The sequence below is a fragment of the Pararge aegeria genome, chromosome 8 (assembly GCF_905163445.1).
Source record: "Pararge aegeria chromosome 8, ilParAegt1.1, whole genome shotgun sequence".
Taxonomy (NCBI): domain Eukaryota; kingdom Metazoa; phylum Arthropoda; class Insecta; order Lepidoptera; family Nymphalidae; genus Pararge; species Pararge aegeria.
This window is the reverse complement of record NC_053187.1, coordinates 8,275,739-8,297,303: the sequence shown is the minus strand read 5'-3', so window position 1 is coordinate 8,297,303 and position 21,565 is coordinate 8,275,739. Positions and strand designations below refer to the sequence as shown.

At 32.9% G+C, this 21,565-nt stretch overlaps 3 protein-coding genes across 3 annotated transcripts; 2 read left to right on the top strand and 1 right to left on the bottom strand.

Annotated features, from left to right (window-relative positions):
* Window positions 1–1,886: 1,886 nt before the first annotated feature.
* Window positions 1,887–7,605, top strand: LOC120625845 (calcium/calmodulin-dependent protein kinase type II alpha chain). The gene is made up of 2 exons (XM_039893084.1): window positions 1,887–2,007; window positions 2,745–7,605. The coding sequence occupies exon 2, from the start codon at window positions 2,828–2,830 to the stop codon at window positions 4,358–4,360; it is 1,533 nt and encodes a 510-aa protein (XP_039749018.1). The 5' UTR covers window positions 1,887–2,007; window positions 2,745–2,827; the 3' UTR covers window positions 4,361–7,605.
* Window positions 7,606–8,554: 949 nt separating this feature from the next.
* On the bottom strand, window positions 8,555–10,083 carry LOC120625846. The gene has a single exon (XM_039893085.1). It carries the CDS (start codon window positions 9,605–9,607, stop codon window positions 8,615–8,617), a length of 993 nt encoding a protein of 330 aa, XP_039749019.1. The 5' UTR covers window positions 9,608–10,083; the 3' UTR covers window positions 8,555–8,614.
* Window positions 10,084–10,455: 372 nt separating this feature from the next.
* Window positions 10,456–20,504, top strand: LOC120625844 (protein aurora borealis). The gene is made up of 8 exons (XM_039893083.1): window positions 10,456–10,636; window positions 10,720–10,884; window positions 12,011–12,147; window positions 13,311–13,396; window positions 14,344–14,529; window positions 15,462–15,698; window positions 17,443–17,734; window positions 18,408–20,504. Exons 1-8 carry the CDS (start codon window positions 10,518–10,520, stop codon window positions 19,217–19,219), a joined length of 2,034 nt encoding a protein of 677 aa, XP_039749017.1. The 5' UTR covers window positions 10,456–10,517; the 3' UTR covers window positions 19,220–20,504.
* Window positions 20,505–21,565: the final 1,061 nt, after the last annotated feature.

Sequence of the window (21,565 nt, the reverse complement as noted above, 5' to 3'; positions counted from 1 at the left end):
GTTACCTATATTTGACTCGATCACAGCACCGATTGTGATGAAATTTGAATTGCATCCTGAGGATGGAAATAGAATGCTTTTTATCCCTGGAAAGTTTAGGATTTACAAATACCTACCTTTAATCAAATAATTATTGTATTTTGGTACTTTTTTAGTAGTCTGATTATAAATAACTTATATTCACTTCTATGCCCGGCAGAATAGCTGCATCACATAAAATATGATATTGAAATCAAATCTGGTAAAATACCACCACAAGCGCCAACTACCGGATACAATGGGATGAAAGGAATTTTTGAAGCAAAATCTTCGTACCAAATATTCAATATACATAAATAAAAATATATAAATCGGTCAATAATATAAGCCGTTTTGGAGGAGTGCGACCATCACGGGGACACGAGATTTATATAATAATATTAAGGTTGATTACAGAAGGGTTACACAGACGGGTATCGTATACAGGGAAGCTTTGTAAGCAATATCAAACAGGAGCGTTCTCTCCCGTGATACAGACCGGGATAAAAATAACCATGTCTTTTTTTAATACTAGCTGTAACCGCGAATTTCATTTCGCCTAAATATATTTTACATCTTTACTCCGGATTAATTTACCTCACTATAGGTCACATCAACAGTTTTAAGATTAGGTATAGACAACATGACGTGCGCTCTCAGTTGTGTTTTGTTACTAATGAACGGCTACATAATTGTTTTGATTTTAAATTAATAAATGGAATTATAATACTTATTATCCAATTCCGGACTAACAGGAATCAAACAAACCAAAAATAATGAAAATTGGTCCATCCGTTCTCAAGCTATAAATGGTGTAACTAACACAGCTTTGTTTTATAAACATAGATAGCAAATGTTATTCAAATCGATTCAGCAGTTTTAGCGATTGTTAATTCAACCGAAATTATTAATATAGCTTACCTAAACCTACAGTTTCATTAATTAGGGATATCGTTGGAAAAGAGTTTTCAGGAGCTACGTAAAGTAGGTACCTACCTAATAATTTTGTGAGGTATTGAGTCCAAAACAACAAACTCTCTATTTGATTATTACATAGAAATATATATTTCCTCTTTTTTTTAGCTTAGCTTAGCTTTTACATTAATTTAAAGCCTAACTGTTCAACTCAATACTTATAGTAGTAAGTAAAATGTATACATAATTTGCATTCCAAATAGCATTACATACACCCACATATGTGTAACTTCTTCCATTTTTAGTCCAATATCATTCATATTCAATAAAAACAATTTCTATTTCCATACCAAACTTATAAATAGCATCCGACGATAGATGGCGGTGCCCTTAAAAGTTTTTCCTTACTATGCGAGTAAAATTAAAATAAATTGTAAGTCCTAATTAATTTACAAATCCATAAAATTTAAAACAATAACGACCGAGTATCAACAATTTCAATATAGGTATTGAGATCATAATAAGCTTTATTTAGTATTGTAGGTACTGTTGATTCATTCTTAAACGTACCTAATTGCAATGACATTATTTTAACAAAATTACTCTGCTAGAACTTGAACATAATGCCCTGATTAAAATAATGAAATCTTTCATAAGGCGTATATCTACAATTTATCACTAGATGTCGCTAGCCTACATAAATTGTAGACTATTTTCTCTCTGGTTTAGCGCTGCGCTAGTGTATCGATTTTGTTTAGACCAGGTGTTGCTTAAGTAAAAATACTTTAGGTAAAGTGAATGTCTCGATTAATTCTTTTAGTAGTGGTAGTTTTGCTGGAGTTTTGTTGTTAATACAAACGTATTCCTAAAAGGGGCTAATGGTGTTTATAAATAGAAGTTAAAAGTAAAAGACGCTTCATACACACAACAAGGATGATAAACATGGCAACACCCAAATGTCTATGAGTTTGACCCCGAAGCTCGTGTCCCGCTCCCGAGCAGAAGGAGAGTGTGGTGTAGGGCTAGGCCCTTAGTTTTCGGTCTTCATCCCGTTGAGTAAAATGGGCACAATAGGTAAATAAGTTTTTGAGATTCTAAGCGTCAATGTTAATTACCTTTTCATTTCAATTCACGTAATCTCGAACATTAAAAATATATCGCGTACAATCCATACGAGGTACATTTGCTAAGAATATCGTCGAACTTGCGCACTGATCATCTTATGTTCTAAAATATAAATTGTGCTAATAAATAAAAATGATTGTGACAATTTAAGTTGATTACGCTGTATAGGATTAAAATTCTATCTTTATCTAATTAGAGAAATTAATGTGTCCTCCAGATTTCGGTAAATGTGTTGAGAGTTGAGACAATGGTGTATCGATTATTTTGCGCTAACGAAATGTCATCCCGGTTAATATTAGAAGTCTATGTTTGTGATCACGATAACTTTTGTCTAGGCATCTACGCGTTTTATATTCAGCTTGCAGATTCGATTTTAGCTTTGTAGACTAAAATAGTACTTTCAAGTCATATAAATTAGAACATTATTATATTTAAGAAGGTCATAATAAATTAATTTTGGAATACTTTTCCTGTATTGTAATAATGGAAGGAAATGTAATGGAAAAACGGACGGTGTGCAAAGGATAATTTATAAAAAATCCTTTAGCTTATAGGCAATCATTTGTTCTGTGTTGTAATAACTAGTAATTATTTTATGAAATTTATTATTAAGAAAAAATTAAAGTTATTTTAACTACTACTAAATCTTAATACTTTCAAATAAATAGAGCCTTACGTTGTTTCAGATAATTAAACGAACAGAAGAAATTCGTTCTCAAGTGCGGTGTAATTTGAACTTTTGTGTCAGAAAAAGTTTATTGAATAAAACATGGCGAATTCAAATCGTGAAAGTGTTAGTACTCGCTTTTCCGATAATTACGAAATTAAAGAAGAACTCGGAAAGGGTGCTTTTTCAGTGGTGAAGCGCGCAGTTCAAAAAGCAACAGGATACGAGTTTGCGGCCAAAATTATAAACACAAAAAAACTCTCGTCCAGAGATTTTCAAAAGTTAGAAAGGGAAGCCCGGATTTGCCGAAAATTACAACATCCTAATATCGTCAGACTACACGATTCTATTCAAGAGGAACACTATCATTACCTTGTGTTTGACTTGGTAACAGGTGGTGAACTATTTGAAGATATAGTGGCACGAGAATTTTATTCTGAGGCAGATGCATCCCACTGTATTCAACAAATTTTGGAATCCGTGCACCACTGTCATCATAACGGTGTTGTTCACAGAGACTTAAAGCCTGAGAATCTTTTATTGGCAAGCAAGGCTAAAGGAGCCGCTGTGAAATTAGCTGATTTTGGATTAGCTATTGAAGTTCAAGGCGATCAACAGGCCTGGTTTGGATTTGCAGGTACCCCTGGCTACTTATCACCTGAAGTGTTAAAAAAAGAGCCATATGGCAAACCAGTAGATATTTGGGCGTGTGGTGTTATTTTATATATACTACTTGTGGGTTATCCACCGTTCTGGGATGAAGACCAACACCGATTATACGGCCAAATCAAAGCTGGTGCGTATGACTATCCATCTCCCGAATGGGATACGGTGACACCTGAGGCCAAGAGTCTCATTAATCAAATGTTGACTGTAAACCCAAGCAAGAGAATTACTGCCTCCGAAGCTCTGAAGCATCCATGGATTTGCCACCGCGAACGTGTTGCTTCGGTTATGCACAGGCAAGAGACCGTGGACTGTTTAAAGAAGTTCAATGCACGCCGCAAATTAAAGGGCGCTATATTAACCACAATGCTTGCGACCCGCAACTTTTCTGGAAAATCTATGGTCAACAAAAAAGGGGACGGTTCGCAAGTCAAAGAGTCAACGGATAGTAGTACCACTTTGGAAGATGAAGATTTGGATAAAGATAAGAAGGGAGTCGACCGAGCATGCACAGTCATCTCTAAAGAACATGACGAAGAGGGGCTGACCAAAGCAGACTCTTTTGGAAAGGTTCGGGGTGACAGCAACGCTTCTTTACGTCGCGCAGAAGTTATAAAAGTAACAGAAATTCTCCTAGACGCCATTAATAATGGCGATTTTGACACATACTCCAAATTGTGTGATCCTCATGTGACGTCATTTGATCCCGACGCTCTAGGTAATATGATTGAAGGTGTAGAATTTCACAAATTCTTTATTGATAATACGCCTACACACGTGAAAACGAATACCACCATTATAAATCCTAGAGTACATCTGCTCGGAGAGGATGTTGCCGTGATATGCTACGTGTGTGTCACACAAAGTGTAGATGCAGAAGGTCGGCGTGCCACTAATCAATCTCAAGAAACAAGGATCTGGCAAAAACGCTATAATAAGTGGACTGCAGTTCATTTCCATCGCTCCTAACTGGTTTATTTCCACAAAAGCTATCCGATGCTTGAGGAATATGGTCTCAAAAAAGAAGATTTATTTACATAAATCTGGTGATGTCTTCAAAACTATTATAACTTTTCATCATTAAACAGAGACCATGAAGGCAATTCCTTGGCAAACGAATAAGAATAATATATTAAAATCTTAATATTTAATTCTGCTATAAAACTTACACGAATTTTACTAGTAATTCTTTGTAATCTCAAGGAATTAAGTTAACTTAATATAGGTAATCAATCAGTTATAAACAATTCAATTGCTACATATTTCTTCTGTAACACTCAAGTCCCAAAATTTACTTAAAAGATTTTGTGAAAATGTGATACCGGTTAAATATCCAATGCTTTATGCTAGTGATAGGTAATGATCTCGTTCATGATCGAAAAATTTCAACGAATCTTTACGATTACCTAAATCGTTGGTGATCACTGAAAGAAAAGTAATCTCCAAGATGCCTCAGATCTGATACTACTGAATCTTATTCATATATAAGTACCTATAAATCAGCAGAAATTTTCAATGTTTAGAATTATTAGCACATTTCTCAATAAGTCTCTCTACATTTTTAACTATGAATGTTTTGTCGTGCTTAAAAATGGTGTTCTATTTGTTATTGAATACCTAGCTAATAAGATTTAAGTAAGTACCTAAATATTAATAATGCAGTTATTGGCACTACACATACAACATTAAAATTATATATATATTTATTTAAATATTATTACTAACTACTATAAATTATGGACAATATGAAATATTACCTACTTCTTTTCAAGTATGTCAGTCTACCTACCTATTAGTATAGTTCATTTGTAAAGTTTTAAGTGAATTATATCAATTTTGTCAATTTTAGAATTTTAAAGTTGTTAACATTACTGTGCTTTTGCTTTAAATATTCAAAAAATATGTTAGTGATTGCTTAAAATTATTTACTATCTAAATTGAAACCTGATTATTTACAAAAATTTAATTTTGTTATTAGTTAATACAGTTAATCTTGATAATTTTTCGTAAAACATTTCTAAAGTGATAACTGTGCATAGGAATGGACTGCATGAGAGACTCAATTTTATGAGGGGAGCTTTTGTCGAGTGATATTAAATGTATAATGGTAATAATTGCACGGTTTCACTTGTGAAGTGTGCTAATGTAAGTCTGCAAGAAACTCAGTATTTTCTAGAAGTAAAATTAGATATAAATGACATTTACCAATGTTTTTACAATTTTGTAAATGGTAGCATAGTTAGCAAAACCTAATTTATAAATATATACTTCAAAAATAATTGGAATTGTAATTATAATAAATTGCATAATATATAACTTATTTGTGATTGTGGTGATATATTCACTGTATGCAGAGGACATAGTTGTGCCATTACAATTGAATTTAGTGCCAATAACTGTAAAAAATGTATTCTAGTCTTTATTGTTACGCGTATTTAGAATTTAATCAATGTTTTGAATTTATTTAAAAGTTATACCTACATACCTGAGAACATACATGTACATAATATTAATCTATAGAAATGATTGGCACTTTGAATGTCTGAGAGTGTTGTCAACCAAAATAATTACACATATATCATTTTAGTAGGTTATATTATTTTGACTCTTACATTGTTATATTTTTGTTACATTAACAATTTAGTTACATAGGTACCTATGGCTTCTCTAGATTATTGTTAATAATTGTTGCTGAAAAAATAGTATTGCCAACTTGGCTTAAGGTATTATGTCCAAATTAGTCAAATAGGAGTTTATTACAGCTTCAGTTGACTATTGAAAAAATTACCTACATATTATATGTTTTAAATCACAATAAATTAGACTAGTCTTATGTTAAGATTGAAGTATTCCTAAGGACCTTGTCCAGACAACATTTACATTGTTTTAACAGGTGTCTATAATCTATATATTACCTAACTGAATGGTTAAATTAAATTAATATATTTGATTTTAGGTGTAATAATTAGGTACCTAAATAAAAGTATTTAAGTATCTGAATACCCAGAAATTGTTGGTTTTGTTTGTTACTAACTCGAATATTTATGAGTATAATACTTATATAATGATTATAATTATAGGAACACCTCTATTGTGAACTAATTGAATTGTATCCTGCTAAAGTTAGAGTAACTTAATAGAATTTGTTAAATTATAACAACATAATTAATTCAAACATATGTTGAGTTTAGTAATTATAGTTGCACAAATGTGTCATGTACCTAATAGTTAATACAGTTTCTCACAATTAAATTTCTTAAGAATGTCTAGAAATAACCATTAATCACATTATGGTGTTGTCTTCCTTTAACAGTGTTCCAATACAAAAATTATTACATAATTCTCTTTTTTAAAATAACAATGCTGTTTTAAAACATTTAAATACAACTCTTCATTGTTATAACACTTTTTCCTGATTGCATGCACTAACCTTCTGGCTTTAATATTAAGGGGGGCTTTATTAATAAATATTTGTCTATTGGCTGAAATTAATCATAACAATTAACTAGAACATTAGGTTTTGATGAAATTATGTACTTACAGTTTATTATGTATACTTAATTGAAATTACCATAATATAATACATAAGCACAGTATGCACCTACTTGTGAAGATATCTAGTAGTTACCTCTTTGAAAAAATTGATATACACTCCTTCAATGTGCTTCGTTACTCTAAAATAGATGAATCAGTTTATGATCAGAATATGGGTGCAGTGCGTAATTGTATTAGATTAATGAAAAAATATTTTAAAAACCATTATGTTTGAATTGTAAACTTTCATAGCAAAGTACAATTTTTAAATACAATTTTGACCATTCAGCTAGAAATTGTATTAAGTGCATACTAATTGGAGCGTCTGTGTTAGCCTATATACATTATAATAAAATTACTATAGAATGTACTTAAATTGAGTGAATAGTAATATTTAGTTTGAATTAAAATAAATATTGCACCCCTGCCTAGTAATATGAGATTGTTTTGTGGCATAGCTAGGATTTAACCAAGTATTTCATACTTTAATGCACCACTAAATTATTTTAAAATTTCTCTATGATTATGATGGTGGTTTGACGTAGCATAAAATGAAAATGTGGAAGTGTAGGTGTATTAAACATTTGTCAGTATATTTCTATTTGAAATAATTTCTTAAAACCTCTGCATTGCCGATTATAATGTAACATTCTCTAAAATAAAGTTTTTTTGATCTACAATTATTGTAAATATTTTGCTAATAATCCTTCTTCTTCATCTTAGAATTATCCATCTTATAGGTACTAAAGTAGTTTTTACATTAGGAAAAGAAAAAAATAGGTGCTGTATGAGATTTTGGGGCAGACAGCAGATTATGCAGTATTAAATAGAAATACCAGAAAGCTCTTGTCTTGTAGTTCCAACATTAAAACTTATATACAAATGTTCTAAGTACAAATTTTCAAAATTCAGTATTATATTATTTCATACAAAAAAAATAATAAATTATGTTATTTCTGTAAAGTAAAATTATATTGTTAATACAAATACATGTTTTTCAACAACGTCACATAGTCTAGTCGTGATTCACATGCTTTTGTTCTGTTTTAATTACAGAGTAGTAACAAGTAGAGTATCTCTGTAAAATATTGAACATGTAATATTTCCCAAACTATCAAGTTAAAAAAAGACTCACCTAACTTATCTATTGAGGTTGCATAATGCAATGATAGGCCTAAATTACATTTTAGTGTAGTGCCTAGTGGATAAACAAATAAAGGCTGAGAGCTTTTGGTATTTATTCACCCAGTATACTAATAGTAGAAGATTTGTTTGTTGGTTTAATTGTAATTGATAATCTTTGAAACTACTAAAGCAATTTCAATAATTCTTTCACCATAAGAAAGTTATATCATCTAGAACTTAACCCAGCCAGAAGGAAAAGGCTATTAATATATTTGAAAAACTAGCAGAAATTTATAGATAACAAATTTTCCTGTCTATGATTGAAAATGCATATGTTGGGCTAATTCCAAAATATTTTTTTTTGAAGAAACAGTATATACTTACAACATAATTTAAACATATACCTTTGAATTTTACATGCCAGCAAATGCTAAAGGCCTGTTCTACAGACTATAGTACTTTACTAAGTATTCTACAATATTAATTACTAAAATAAAACTACACTACTAGTCAATCTTTTTTAATGTATTTTCTCATTTCTCAAATTGCATAGTTACCTTAGAATTATAGAATTTTCATATACTGCAATTTCTGATGTACACCTTTACAGCCATCAAGTGAGACATTAAAATTTTTCACTATTTTATTGACATCCTTTGCACTTATTACTCTATCAGTTATTTCAGCTTCAATGCAATAACGCAAATGTTCTTCTGTCAAAGATTCAAATTTAATAAAATATTTCTTAGCATTTATTCCTTCCAGACTCTTTTTTAACTCTGAGGGGAAAGCTTTGTCGCACTTCCTAAGAAATTCCTCATATACAACATCACAGTTGTATATCAATATTATAGTTATGTTTTTTGATAGCTTCTCACTTTTTAGCATCAACTCCTTGATAGGCGATTTTATATTTAAAATATCATTTCTGGTCAAATCATCCACAACTAAAACTGCAGACTTGCAAAATAGTAATCCAAGCATGAATTCTGATGAAAATGTTTGGAGAAAACTAGGCATGGTATAATGATATATATTTTTATGATTCAGTAACTTTTCCAACATTATTGATGTGGCGAATGTCTTGCCAACCCCTGTGCCTCCATAAAATAAAATGATTTTTCTACTCTCTTGCGATTCCAATGCTTCTATAATATTACTTACTGCAACCGTTTGTCCATACAATTTTGTTTTAAGGTTATGACTCAATATTTCTATGTTTAAATTATCACAGCAATTAAAGTTTACTATCTGATGTGTTAAAATTGATATAATTAATAAAGTTAAACTTAAAAGTAGAAATGGTTGAAATTTTTTAACAGTTCTGGTACTGGTTACTGAATTGCTCCGATTTTGTATATTGTTGAGAATCAACCTATTGATAGTTTCAGGTCTAACATCCAAACTGCTTTCCTTTACGTAGTAATCCTGTTCAGGTGGTTCTGTTTTTACGATTGATAAATCAATATTAGAGCTGGTGTACGAAATATCCATAACACTTGCAGAATGAGCGCTTAAATCAACGTCCATAGGTTCGTAGCTAATATCATCATCCATAATTGAAATTTATCACTACTCACTTATTATGAAAGTAAGGAGACTATAATTTATTCTTCGCGTACACAGTATGTCTCTGTAATATCAGTATTATAATCTATCACCACTTGATTATGTATAGATGAAGATAGGGCAAGTACGTGTCTCAAGTTTACAAAAGTTTTATTTTCATCAAAAATGTAAATTAATATTTTAAAGCAACGGCAAACGTATTTTGCTGTCAAGTGTCAATGTCAAATAGTCATTTTTTTTTCTTTCTTCAAAGGTACCTATATAACCGTACAGCCATGTCTTCGGTGTTTAATATTCATAATAAGGCTTAGAGCCATGTCTTCAGTAGTTTTTTCCTATAAAAATAATAAATATTATTCGGGTTTTTCTAAAGTCTTCAATAATTGGTTATGTAATATATTCATTTCAAATCTTGAAAGCTTCTATGTTCTTTAAAAACTGATGAACTGTGAGTGAAGTGGCAGTTCCACTGGAGCAGCTGTGATCTCTCAATAGACGCAATTTTTACTACCATAGTTAAAACATGCCAAGTGAGGCAGTTTACCTTGTGGTGGGTCCTATTTCTATTGTTTTTATTTTACTATTAGAGTAGATTATATGTGTTTTTATAATTGTAGATTGATTTTAAATTGGAGTTTATTTGATATTGCAATTTCCTGAAGAATTCATCAATAGCGTAAAACCCAAAATTTACATTTAAGACAGAAACAGAATTACCATAGACAATAATTTCCGAGAGCCTAGATTCCAAAACTTTTCTGTGTCTACACGACATTTTATACTCATTGACCCTACATATTTATGCTTCTGTAGTCTGTCAGTCTGGTCTTGTCATGATTACTTTTATTTACTGGTCTGTAGTCATCATGTAAACTCAAACTTTTACGTTATTTTCGAAATGAGTGTTAGAAATGGCAGTCCAAATTGTAATAAAAAATCAACTCCTCCTACGAAAGAAAGAGTTCGAAATCCGTTTGATAAAGTTTTAATTGAAAGGTTACACAATCCAATATGCAGGTAAGTATATTTATTATTATTAATAAAATAAAGAAAATTTTTGTTTTCAACTAATTTTAATTTTTTTTAAACTATGTTCGTAGTCCGGGAATGTGCAAAATCTACAAAAAACAAAAAAATGGTTCATTCCGATGGGACATCGACCAAGCATGTACATTGTTACCAGCTGATATTGTTGCATGCAGTAGCCAGTTCGAACCTACGCCAGATCCTGTTTTAGAGAAGATTGCAGAGGATGCAAACGAAAAGTAATGGATTTACACAAAATTTTTAACTGAATTATTAATATGGCACACTATTTTCATATATTTGTATCTAGGGTACCAATTGTCCTTTTTCAAGCATTCTTATAATGTAGGTAATCAATCTTTCCTTTTTTTTTATTATCCATTATTTCTATAAAAAAGATAAAAGAAAAAGTTATACACAGTTGTTGTTTTGATCGCCCGGAACAATGTAGAAGATCAGTGTTAGCTCTCCTTTTAAATATATCTTCTCTTTTTGAACATCCTGAAATATGTGCTAGTACATTTCCCTCTTTCCCTTAATCAGCACTTATGGTGGACTAAATCATACTGGCAACCTAACCCCTTTTTATCCTGAGAGTAGACCCATGCCCTGCAGTCACACAATCAACCTATGAATAAGTTGGTAGAGTTCAATTATTCCTGCATTGAGTAGCAACAGCCCACTTAAATAAAATAAAATAATATATTCGGGTAAATTAGTGGGTTGTCCTTGGAATGGGATGATTTCTCTAATAACAGAAGTGCCAGGGATGTGTGCCACAACCAAGTAAAAGCAATTTACTATATACCCTACTAAGTATAAAAGTAGGCACTGCTGATTATCAGCTAGAATTCCATGTGTAGCAATGAAAATAATTATTCTAAAGCTGTGTAAATCTAATGATAATAAAAAAATGCTTAAACTAAACTTTACTTTTACAACTCTCATTTTATTATTCTAAGCATTTAGCCTAGGCTAGTATTATAACTATTTAATAAGACATTATGTACACAAGGTTTGTGGACAATAGACTTTGCACTAATGTCCATTATCGAATGGTGCATAACAGTGGTTCTCTAGATGTAAGCTACAAAGTGCTGCTATTCTGTATCTCAGTTGTAATCAAATTTAGTTAGCAACTGTGCAAAGTTGCCATCAAATAACACCCAAACCATTATTAAACCTGCATGATTGTATCTGCAAACTGAGTTAAAATGGAACTCAATTGGAAACTTAGGTTTGAGAATTCAAAATTTAGATTGAACAGGTTATTTGATGGTTACTGTCCACAGTGGCTACCTAAATTTGGTGTCAACTGAGATACTGACTCAGCCTACTGGTGTCTTACTGAGTTAATATTTTCAGATTTTTTTCTCAAGAAATGGTTGTTCCAAGTCCATTAGAAGTATCCAAAAAAATTAAACCACTTCTATCATCATCAACTGAGAGTAACTTAATTATTACCAGTTTAATAAGTGACAAGACTGTCCAAGTAAGAGATTGTAAGTGAAGTTAATGATAATAATAATTTAACTAAACCAAAAGCATTCCATTCTAACAACATACCACTATGTCCAATGGCCATTGAGATAATATCATGCTCCCTCTGCTCATTAGAGTCCAGTCTCCACTCTCATAGGAGAGAGGGATTAAGAGCTTTGATCCTCCTCACTACTCCAATGAGGGTTGGAGATTATTATCAGATGTTAGTGTCGCTGGGCCAAATCATAACATGCACTCTGAAGAATGGTTGTGATAAAACAAAAACTTCCTAAATCTGTGCTGCACTACTAGCATAATTGTCTAACCATTATGAAATTTGTTACAAAATAGCTACAACCCATGACTTTGTCCATGATAATTCTGGGTTTTAAAAATCCTGCAAGAACCTCTAATTTTTGTAGGTAAAAAGTATACTATACTTAATGTATGTCTCCAGGATGCAAACTATTTATATGCAAAATTTCACCAAGATAAGTTAAGCAGTCAAGCCATTGGGTATAGGTAACAAATGCAATTTTATTTAATCCTGGCCTGTTTTTTTTTTTTAATACCAGCAACTTTTCCGGTATTAATATTATCCAATGTCAATCTTCAGGATGCAAGCCATGTGTGCCAAATTTAATTAAGATTAATTTAATGGTTGACCCGAACATAGGCAACAATCAAACAAAAAGCCATACACACTTTCGCTTTTATAAAATAAGTATGCATTATCTTGTGATATATCTTATTGGTATGTCTTATATTATAGATTTATGGGGTACCTACTGGGTTCTAATTTAACGTGTTGGTTTTTTAGCAGTGAGCAAGTGAGAAGAATTAAAAAAAAACTAAATATAATTAAAATACTAAATATAATTTTAATGTTTTTACCTTGCAGCAACATATTATTATATAGTTAAATACTTTAAGGAGTTATTTTGAAACACTCCTTTCATGTTTAGAGTATTACAGAAGCTCTTTTTAAACCATATAAAATACTACCATAGATAGATTATATATCAATTATGTAAGATTGCACTTTAACCAAAAATCCCTAGATTTTTTGTTTTCACCCTGTCCTCAATAGCTTCAAATACTGATAACATAACACAAAATAAGTGTACCTTTATGAGAGAATACTAGAATGTAATATTTGAATGTCAATAAATTGTAACTGTAGTTTCAGCGCAGACAGTGCTCTCTCTACCACCAGAACTCCCTCCTGAAATTGAATCAATATTACAACAATTCTGTACTTTTACACAGGTGAGATATAGATATAAGACTACAATAATTTTAGGTTCTTGGCTATAATAATCGAACTAATACGGATGGTACCAAATGACTAGCATGTTGCAATGATGTCTTGATTAAATATACAGTTATTTTCTCATAATTTATTTAAGTTTTTTTATAATAAAGTATTTAAGCACTGGTTTGCCCTATGCTCTGGGCAAAAGTAGCTTTGTTGCGTGCGTATCGGTCTGACGCCCATGCAAAGTCTTTTTACACGCTTTATATTAGCTTACCTTACCTGTATGTATGTATGCATGTAACCGACCCCTTTGAGCTCGACTTTGTCCTACTTTGAACGATCAGATTTCGTTCAAACTTTGTAGACATATCGAGGACCGATGACAATACACTAATTTGAGAAGATTATTCCAATTTTCAATATAAATAATGAGATTTTTTTAGTTTTTTTCCAACTATTAATTATATATCAATGGCCTGTACGTCTTGAGAGACGATTCAAACACTGTCCAAGCGACACTTCTTTGTATGGCTAAATAAGCTGATCCGCGAGCGACATTCACGGCCGCAAATATGGCAGTTAAACCCTTCGGCGCAATCGGAAGATCCCGTGGTATGCCTTCGTATCGTTTTTTGAGCAAGAACACCAAGCCAAGCTTCGTCATAGATATGGCATCCCTCATAATTTTTTTTTAAGTATTTTTAGGTTCTGCTTGTAAAAATAAACTATGTAAATAAATAAATAAACAAATATTTAACCATAATAATCTGAATGACATCTCAGTACAAATTACTTACTTAATATACATTTTTGGCGAAGCGGTAAGCATTGTGGGACGATCTCGTGTAGAAACTGATTAGGGGTATGGTTTTAATATATCCCTTTACCAGGTTAGCCCCCTACCTCCTGTAGCTGAATAAAAAAAATTACAACTGTATGCATACAAATATAATTCCAGGACCAGGACTTATCTGGTGAATACGAAATCACTGCCAATGGGTCGCTAAGAAGGCAGTTAATCTTCGAAGAGCACAGCGATATGGATCATGATGACTCCGAGCAAACTGATGACGAAATCCACATAGAACAACGTCCACCATCCAGTTTTGAGAGCCACACTCCTGTCACAGTTAGTCCTGATTTAGTAAGTACTTGTATGAACCTTTTTGCATTTATCAGACCATCAAGGTTGTCATGCCAGGAGAGAGAGACTGAGTTGCCGCTGTTCTGTCCGTCTGTCTGTGTATCCGTCCGTCAGGCTGTTTCTTATGAACCGTGAAAGTAAGACATTAGTTAGACGGCTGAGTGGCGCAGTGGGCAGCGAACCTGCTTTCTGAGTCCGCGGTCGTGGGTTCGATTCCCACAACTGGAAAATGTTTGTGTGATGAACATGAATGTTGTTCAGTGTCTGGGTGTTTATCTGTTTATTGTAAGTATTTATGTGTATTATTTTGATAAAATAAAAATCATCAGCTATCTTAGTACCCATAACACAAGATGGCAATGTATGTTTTTTTTATTTTATTTTAAGATTTGAGTTGAAAATTTCACGGATCATGTATTTCTGTTGCCGCTATGCAAATACTAAAAAACAGAATGATAAATGGATATTTAATGGGGCTCCCATGGATAATTGATGGATCGTAACCCTCCGCGCGCTAGTCCGGCTCGCACTCGGTCGGTTATTTTATAGATGTTTAGACGAGGCATGTTACGGAGGAGTTTTTATCGGAACCGAAAACGAAGCCTGAGGTTTAAAATTTATTTTAACAAAACTGAAATCGGAACCGAAACCGGAACTGGAACCGAACCGAAATCAAAATCTAAACCGGAGGTGGACCGTGGAGTGTAAGCGACTAATGAGAACCTTTGTTAAAGCCAATATGCACCCAAATTAATGTAAATTCACGCAGATCGCGTGGGATGTTTCAACAAGTCCAAACCTACCAGCTCGGTTAGTGAGCTGGTATAATCTCCGCTTCAAATCAATCTGAACCGAAGCCCAAGCCGACGGTGTGAAATGAACGGAATGTTTCGGTACGTTGGAACCGAAGACAATATTGTTTTTTTTTTCAGTCGTGCGATGTAGTGGCAAAGGGCATGAAGCGGACGTTTGGCACACCGCTACACAAAGGTCAAAGTGACAGAAAACCATGCTATCGCAACAAAATACTGGATATGGTGGACTTCGGGGAACCTTGTTTCAGCCCCATAGAGTTTCGGACGCCGAAGCGTAACCAGACGTCCACTACGTCATCTTCATTGGCATCTGTATCAATATCTCCTGTTACTAAGGCTATTTCCAGTGATGAGGTAATTAAATATACAGATAGTATATAATTTATGCCTAATTTAAAAAGTTTTTGTTGGTTCATACGACATCATAGTTATAACACAATACCAAAAAAGTTCGTGCCCATCTTTGGTCAATGATCTTTTAAAAAAACCTATGTAAACTGTGTGTTAGATACACAAATGTGTGTAAAAAACCTATGTAAACTGTGTGTTAGATATACAAATGAGTGTATCTCACACAGTTTACATGGATTTTTTTTTTAAAGAGATCCATATAGTGTTAATAGGTAAACTGGAATGTGTTGGCAAAAGAAAAATAAAAGGATATTTACCAAAGATGTGCCCTTTTTGATGTTGTGTCATAACTATAGTAAATTTAATAATAATAATAGTAATCCTTTATTGCCATACTCTGTTGTTAATATGAGAACTCGAATAAAATTATTACAAATTTATTATTAACAATATGGCGAATGACCGCAAATTCAGCCTTATGCTGTGCATTGGCAACAATGCTCAGCGCTCAGCAGTATCAAACTGAGCAAACAACCGCGTCGCCCGTTGCGTTATTATTATAAAAAAGAGTTAAATTTAAAAGGAATGTGCTATTTTTATATGTTTTATAACAACTTATTGAAAATGGCGCTAGATTATGAGTAATTGCACATACTTCTACTTGATAAAACCACAGTTACATGTTGCCTTATTGAAGGAGCCTCCTAATAAATTGAACAATATCCCTTGTTCGCAATTTGAAATAATTTTGAAATATATCGTGAGCGCTGTGGTTTACAGGGGGAGGTCCCGGATCGATTCCCGTCAGGGGCACATTGGGAATTTATAATTTCTGCATTTTCTCTGTTCTGGTCGGGTGGGAGGCTTTGGAAAAGACGTGCCCCAAGCTATTAAACGTTCCGTTACGATATCGCGTAAAAACAGTTAGGTCACTTCACGGGGCACGTAAAGAGCACGTCCTGCAACATGCCGCCCTGTGTCAATCAATTTGAGGCGTAGGTGTTAAGCCTCATGTACCTGCAACTACACCGACAACCACGCCCTTCAGACCGGAACACAGCATTGCAACAATGCTGCTTTGCGGCAGACGAGCTCTGTCACAAAAAGCTCTAAATACTACTACTAATACGACCGCCGAGTGGCGCAGTGGGCAGCGATCCTGCTTTCTGAGTCCAAGGTCGTGGGTTCGATTCCCACAACTGGAAAATGTTCGTCTGATGAACATGAATGTTTTTCAGTGTCTGGGTGTTTATCTGTATCTTAAATTCAAAATTTCTTCATTCATGTAGGCCTATCACAGGCACTTATAAAGCGTTCATACATATTTGTTTACATAATTGTAAGGGGATGGTGATAACTTCGTTCGCCAACTTAAATCTAAAGCTACGAGGGTTCTAAACGCGCCCTGGTCTAAGAAGAGCCTACAACAAACTTAGCCGGGTAATTTTTTTTTTTTTTTGTTATCACCATCTTCCAGTAAATTTATATTAAGCTATGAAGCTAGAGCAATTCACACCCAAGCTTTTTTATAGTTTAAATAATCATTAATATTATAATAGGATTTTTCTGTTTCTGGATTATAAGTATTTATGTGCATTATAATCATAAAAAAATATTCATCAGCTATCTCAGCACCCATAACATAAGCTACGCTTACTTTGGGGCTAGATGGCGATGTGTTTATTGTCATAGTATATTTATTTATATTTAATAAATTTTCATAGTAAACTCTTTGTTCCCTTCGCAGAAAAACAATTTCACATCGCCGGAATCCGAAGCTATGGCGACTTGTCTCGACTGCGTTGTTTCTTCGTCGAGTAGTAACGCAAAGGCTGCATGCTTTTGTAACATCGCGCCGACTAAATCGATTGTAAAAAGAAGCACTTCCCTCAAAGACTCTCCCCGACAAAGCAAAAGGGGCTCTTTCTCGGAAAAACGAAGTCAAAGTATGTCGAGTTTGAATCGGAGTCGCTCAGTTCAGAAATTAGACTTCAGCATGGATATGAGCATTGATGGCTCTCTTCATAATATTTCTCAAGGTATATATTTTCTTATCTAGTTACTATTTACCTTATTAATAATTTATCTTAACTTATTCAATGTAGATTTTTAAACTATAATTAATAATAAGATAATCCATTTTCCAAATCTTCTTTCCATAACGGTATAGAATATGTAGAAATTGCTTGTATGTTTTATTTGAACCAGACAGATATTTCTTTCCTTTTGATCTGAATCAGTACAATTTGTGAATGAATATGGTTGATTTTACAATTTTTTTTTAATATTTCTGACCGACGCATATATAACATATATATTTATATACGCATATATATTTGAGTGAGGCATACATAACATTTTTTTTATATGTCTGACTGAGGCATATAAATAAGGCAACACACAAAGAGTCATTGTAGGTCTCCTCTCTAGGTAAATCAGTGAAATTTATTCCTCTGAGGATTGAAAAATCTGCCTATATTAAAATAAATAATCGCCCCCGTGCCGGAGTGAACGTAAAGCCATCGTTTCCGGTTATTATCAGTTAATAGTCGTTAAAGCCCATCAATCCGCATTGAAACAGCATGGTGGGTCTATGCTCTAAAAACTGTCTCTCCTATGAGAAACGAGGCCTGTGCCCTGCAGTGGGACTTAAATAGGTTCTGGATGATGACTAACATAAATTAATTTATTAAATATATAAAAAATTTTTAGCGGATTCCGAGAGCTCTCCAAAAGCAAAACAAGTAACTTGGTCCATAGAAGAGGATACCAGTGTACAAACATTAGTTAAAACTGAAACAGCGCAATCACCCGAAATACAGTCTTCCACTCAAATAATTAGTGTTAATAACTTACTTGACGAAACACCCATAAAGGGTAAACACAAGAAAAGTATACTATCACATGAGATAAGTAAAATTCGAGCACCCATAGGCGTAAGTCCAGTGAATATGTCTTTAGATAGTAGCTTAGAAAATTTTGATATACCTCTATGCATGGAGCAAAAGAAGATAGACTTCAACAGCATTGATCTCAAACTATTGACTGACAACGTTTCTCAATTTGACTACAACTCGAATGGTACTCGTGTTGGCGAGAGTTCGTCGAGTTTCAAGAGACTCGATAGCGGCTATAATGAGAACACATTCTACGCTTCTAGTTATTATGAAAGTGCCATAAAACCCTCAGAGTTGACTGTTACAAATCCAAAGATTAATACGACAGCTTTAAAAGAAATATCTAATATTAACTGGATGAGAGTGGACAGTGGGTTCAAAGACGAGACTTCCACCGACAGCATGCAATTTTACTCTAATGACAGCACAAACAAGAAGATATTTCGGTTTTCCGAAGCGAAACTACCGGACAAGGAGAATATGGAGGAGTATGAAAAGTTCCTAACCCACACATCGAGTAACAATGAAGCTATATCTATGTCTGATATATTTACCGATGACATGACGTTCAATTGCAACTTTTCATCGACACCATCCAAGAATAAGTCCCGCAATGTTAATAATTAGTTTGATTCACTCGCCATTGAGGGTATATTTTTAGGAAATTATGAATTTTGTATGCATTTATTAGCTTTAGTTAATATTCTGGGAGAGTTTTAGCAATTTTTGATGGGTGTTTTGAAGTTGAAATTTTGTATGGCTTTCCGCGTAACTTAAGTGCTGCCAACTGTCGGATATATCACATTGTTTTATTCGATGGCATTTAAAATAAGATGCAGTGTAGTTTTTGGATTCAAACATAAATCAATTCTGGCTTTCCGCAAGATAACTTTAAACTCGCCTGCCACTTGTTTTTGTTTGTTTGTTTTAAGTCTTTATTGCACACACACATTTTATATAAATTAAACACAAATACAGAAGAAACTTAAAATAATAAAAATAAAATAGAGCGTGCAAAGGCGGTCTTATCACTAAAGCGATTCTCTTCTCTTCTCTTGTTTTATTACAATATACATTTTTTCAGCAATTTCTAATTAAATCGTAAAATGAAAATACTATTAAAAAAATCATAACGACCTTCAAATAACTGCTTACGGGCCATTAGGTCTTGTTTGCCATACTTACTATTGCACCAGGAATGATAGGTTCCCGTGTTTATGAAGTTTAATTGTTTCTATGACACCCCTAAAAATTGTTTACGCCTCTTGGGCAAGTGGCGTGCACTTTATACATTTATAATATAGGATATAATATTCCATATGTTTATGAATGCTAAATGTTGGAATAATTTGATAAGTGTGCATTATGCAGTTCAAATTAACACACAGGCTTGTCCAGGTTGACATTATTACATACGAGTAGTAGAGTCACTTCATACGTACACAAAAGCGCTGCCTACCCAAAATTTAAACTCTTGTAGGAGGGGGATTTTCAATTGTACGCCTTATCCCAGCCTTATGACCCTGGTCAAAAGCGATGTGAACGCCACCGCTTAAGAGATATAATTAATAGTTTCGTACATGAACTTAAAATTATTATTTTAAGATTTTATATCTTCCTGAATGCAAAATAAACAAGATATTTAAATTACTTACCACTGTGTCTCATCAAGAGTTATTTTTAGGAAAATTGCTTATTTTTTATTTTCTATTTTCTATTTTTAAGTAGTATAAATTATGTGGAGGCAATACCGATATATTATGCCTAAATAATATTATTATTGCCTTTTATTAAGTACACGCCACTGTAGGGTATTTTATGATTAATTTTGATGCGGATCCACTATTGTGGATTTTTATTTAATAACATTAAATATGTGACTTACATAATGCATGAAATTATTGTTTTTGAAATTGTGTTTTGATTGATTTACTTAGGTACAGAAGTTTAATAAAATTAAATATTAAGACTGAACTCTTACATAAGTTGTTATTTTTTAAACCAACCAATGAATAATATTTGTGTTAATAATTTAGCGAGCTTTTTATATTATATCTATAGGTATATTGTAGTCGATTTTTACCTAATCTTTATTTATCTATTATAGTCGTAAGTCTAATATTTCTTTATTTAAAAACTCATAAGAAATGTACGCATCAAAGTGCTATCTATGATAGCACTTTTGATGCGTACATTACTTCATTGATGTGTACATGGCAGTCGGATGAGGGCGATAACTACATACGCAAACTTAAATCAACTATTTATACATCCCCCAGTTTGATAAAAACATTATTTAGATATTAATCGCTAAATAAGAGAGGACCTTCTAGATAAATAGTTTTAAATCGTCAAAATTGTCTGTAGTGTAAAAAAAAGCCGACAGTAAATCAGGCAGTTGCTCTTTTCCATCATCAACATTCAACAAATTAATATATATTAATCTGGCTCGTGCCTGATGAAAGTGGGGCCGGCTGCTTTCAAGCTACCTTGTCATTAAGGTGCTGAGTACTGCTAAATTACTTGAACTCTAATAATCTATGTCGTTCTTCACAGCGAAGAAAAGGTCTTTATTCTATACCCTATTTCTGACCAAATGGTTATCCGCTTTACATGAAACAGAAGAATTAAAAAAAAAAGCTATAAAATAATTATACGTAAATAGAAGAAGAGAAAATTGAAATGTTGCATACTCTGCTATCAATCTTTGTTTTATTTTTATTTATGGCAGTCTGTATTTTAGCCGCGCATCACGACGCCTGAAACTACTGAATATATTCAAATGAAACTTGGCATGATTTGAAGTCATACTACGAGGACACAGGATACTTACTATCCCGAAATTTAGCACAGTTTCCTTAGGATATAACTCTTAGAAGTTTATATTATAAGTTTAGTTTTGTCTTAATGTCGTGTTTATCTGATGAACATAATGTGATGACAGAAAACAGAACTCCTCAGAACCCACTACCG

What these genes read in the sequence shown, in the direction of transcription:
- LOC120625845 (XM_039893084.1), top strand. Translation starts at nt 2,828, where the DNA reads ATGGCGAATTCAAATCGTGAAAGTGTTAGTACTCGCTTTTCCGATAAT.
- LOC120625846 (XM_039893085.1), bottom strand. Translation starts at nt 9,607, where the DNA reads ATGGATGATGATATTAGCTACGAACCTATGGACGTTGATTTAAGCGCT.
- LOC120625844 (XM_039893083.1), top strand. Translation starts at nt 10,518, where the DNA reads ATGAGTGTTAGAAATGGCAGTCCAAATTGTAATAAAAAATCAACTCCT. An exon ending in TCACAGTTAGTCCTGATTTA is followed by an intron (nt 14,530 to 15,461) that starts GTAAGTACTTGT and finishes TTTTTTTTTCAG; the next exon opens with TCGTGCGATGTAGTGGCAAA. An exon ending in AGGCTATTTCCAGTGATGAG is followed by an intron (nt 15,699 to 17,442) that starts GTAATTAAATAT and finishes TTCCCTTCGCAG; the next exon opens with AAAAACAATTTCACATCGCC.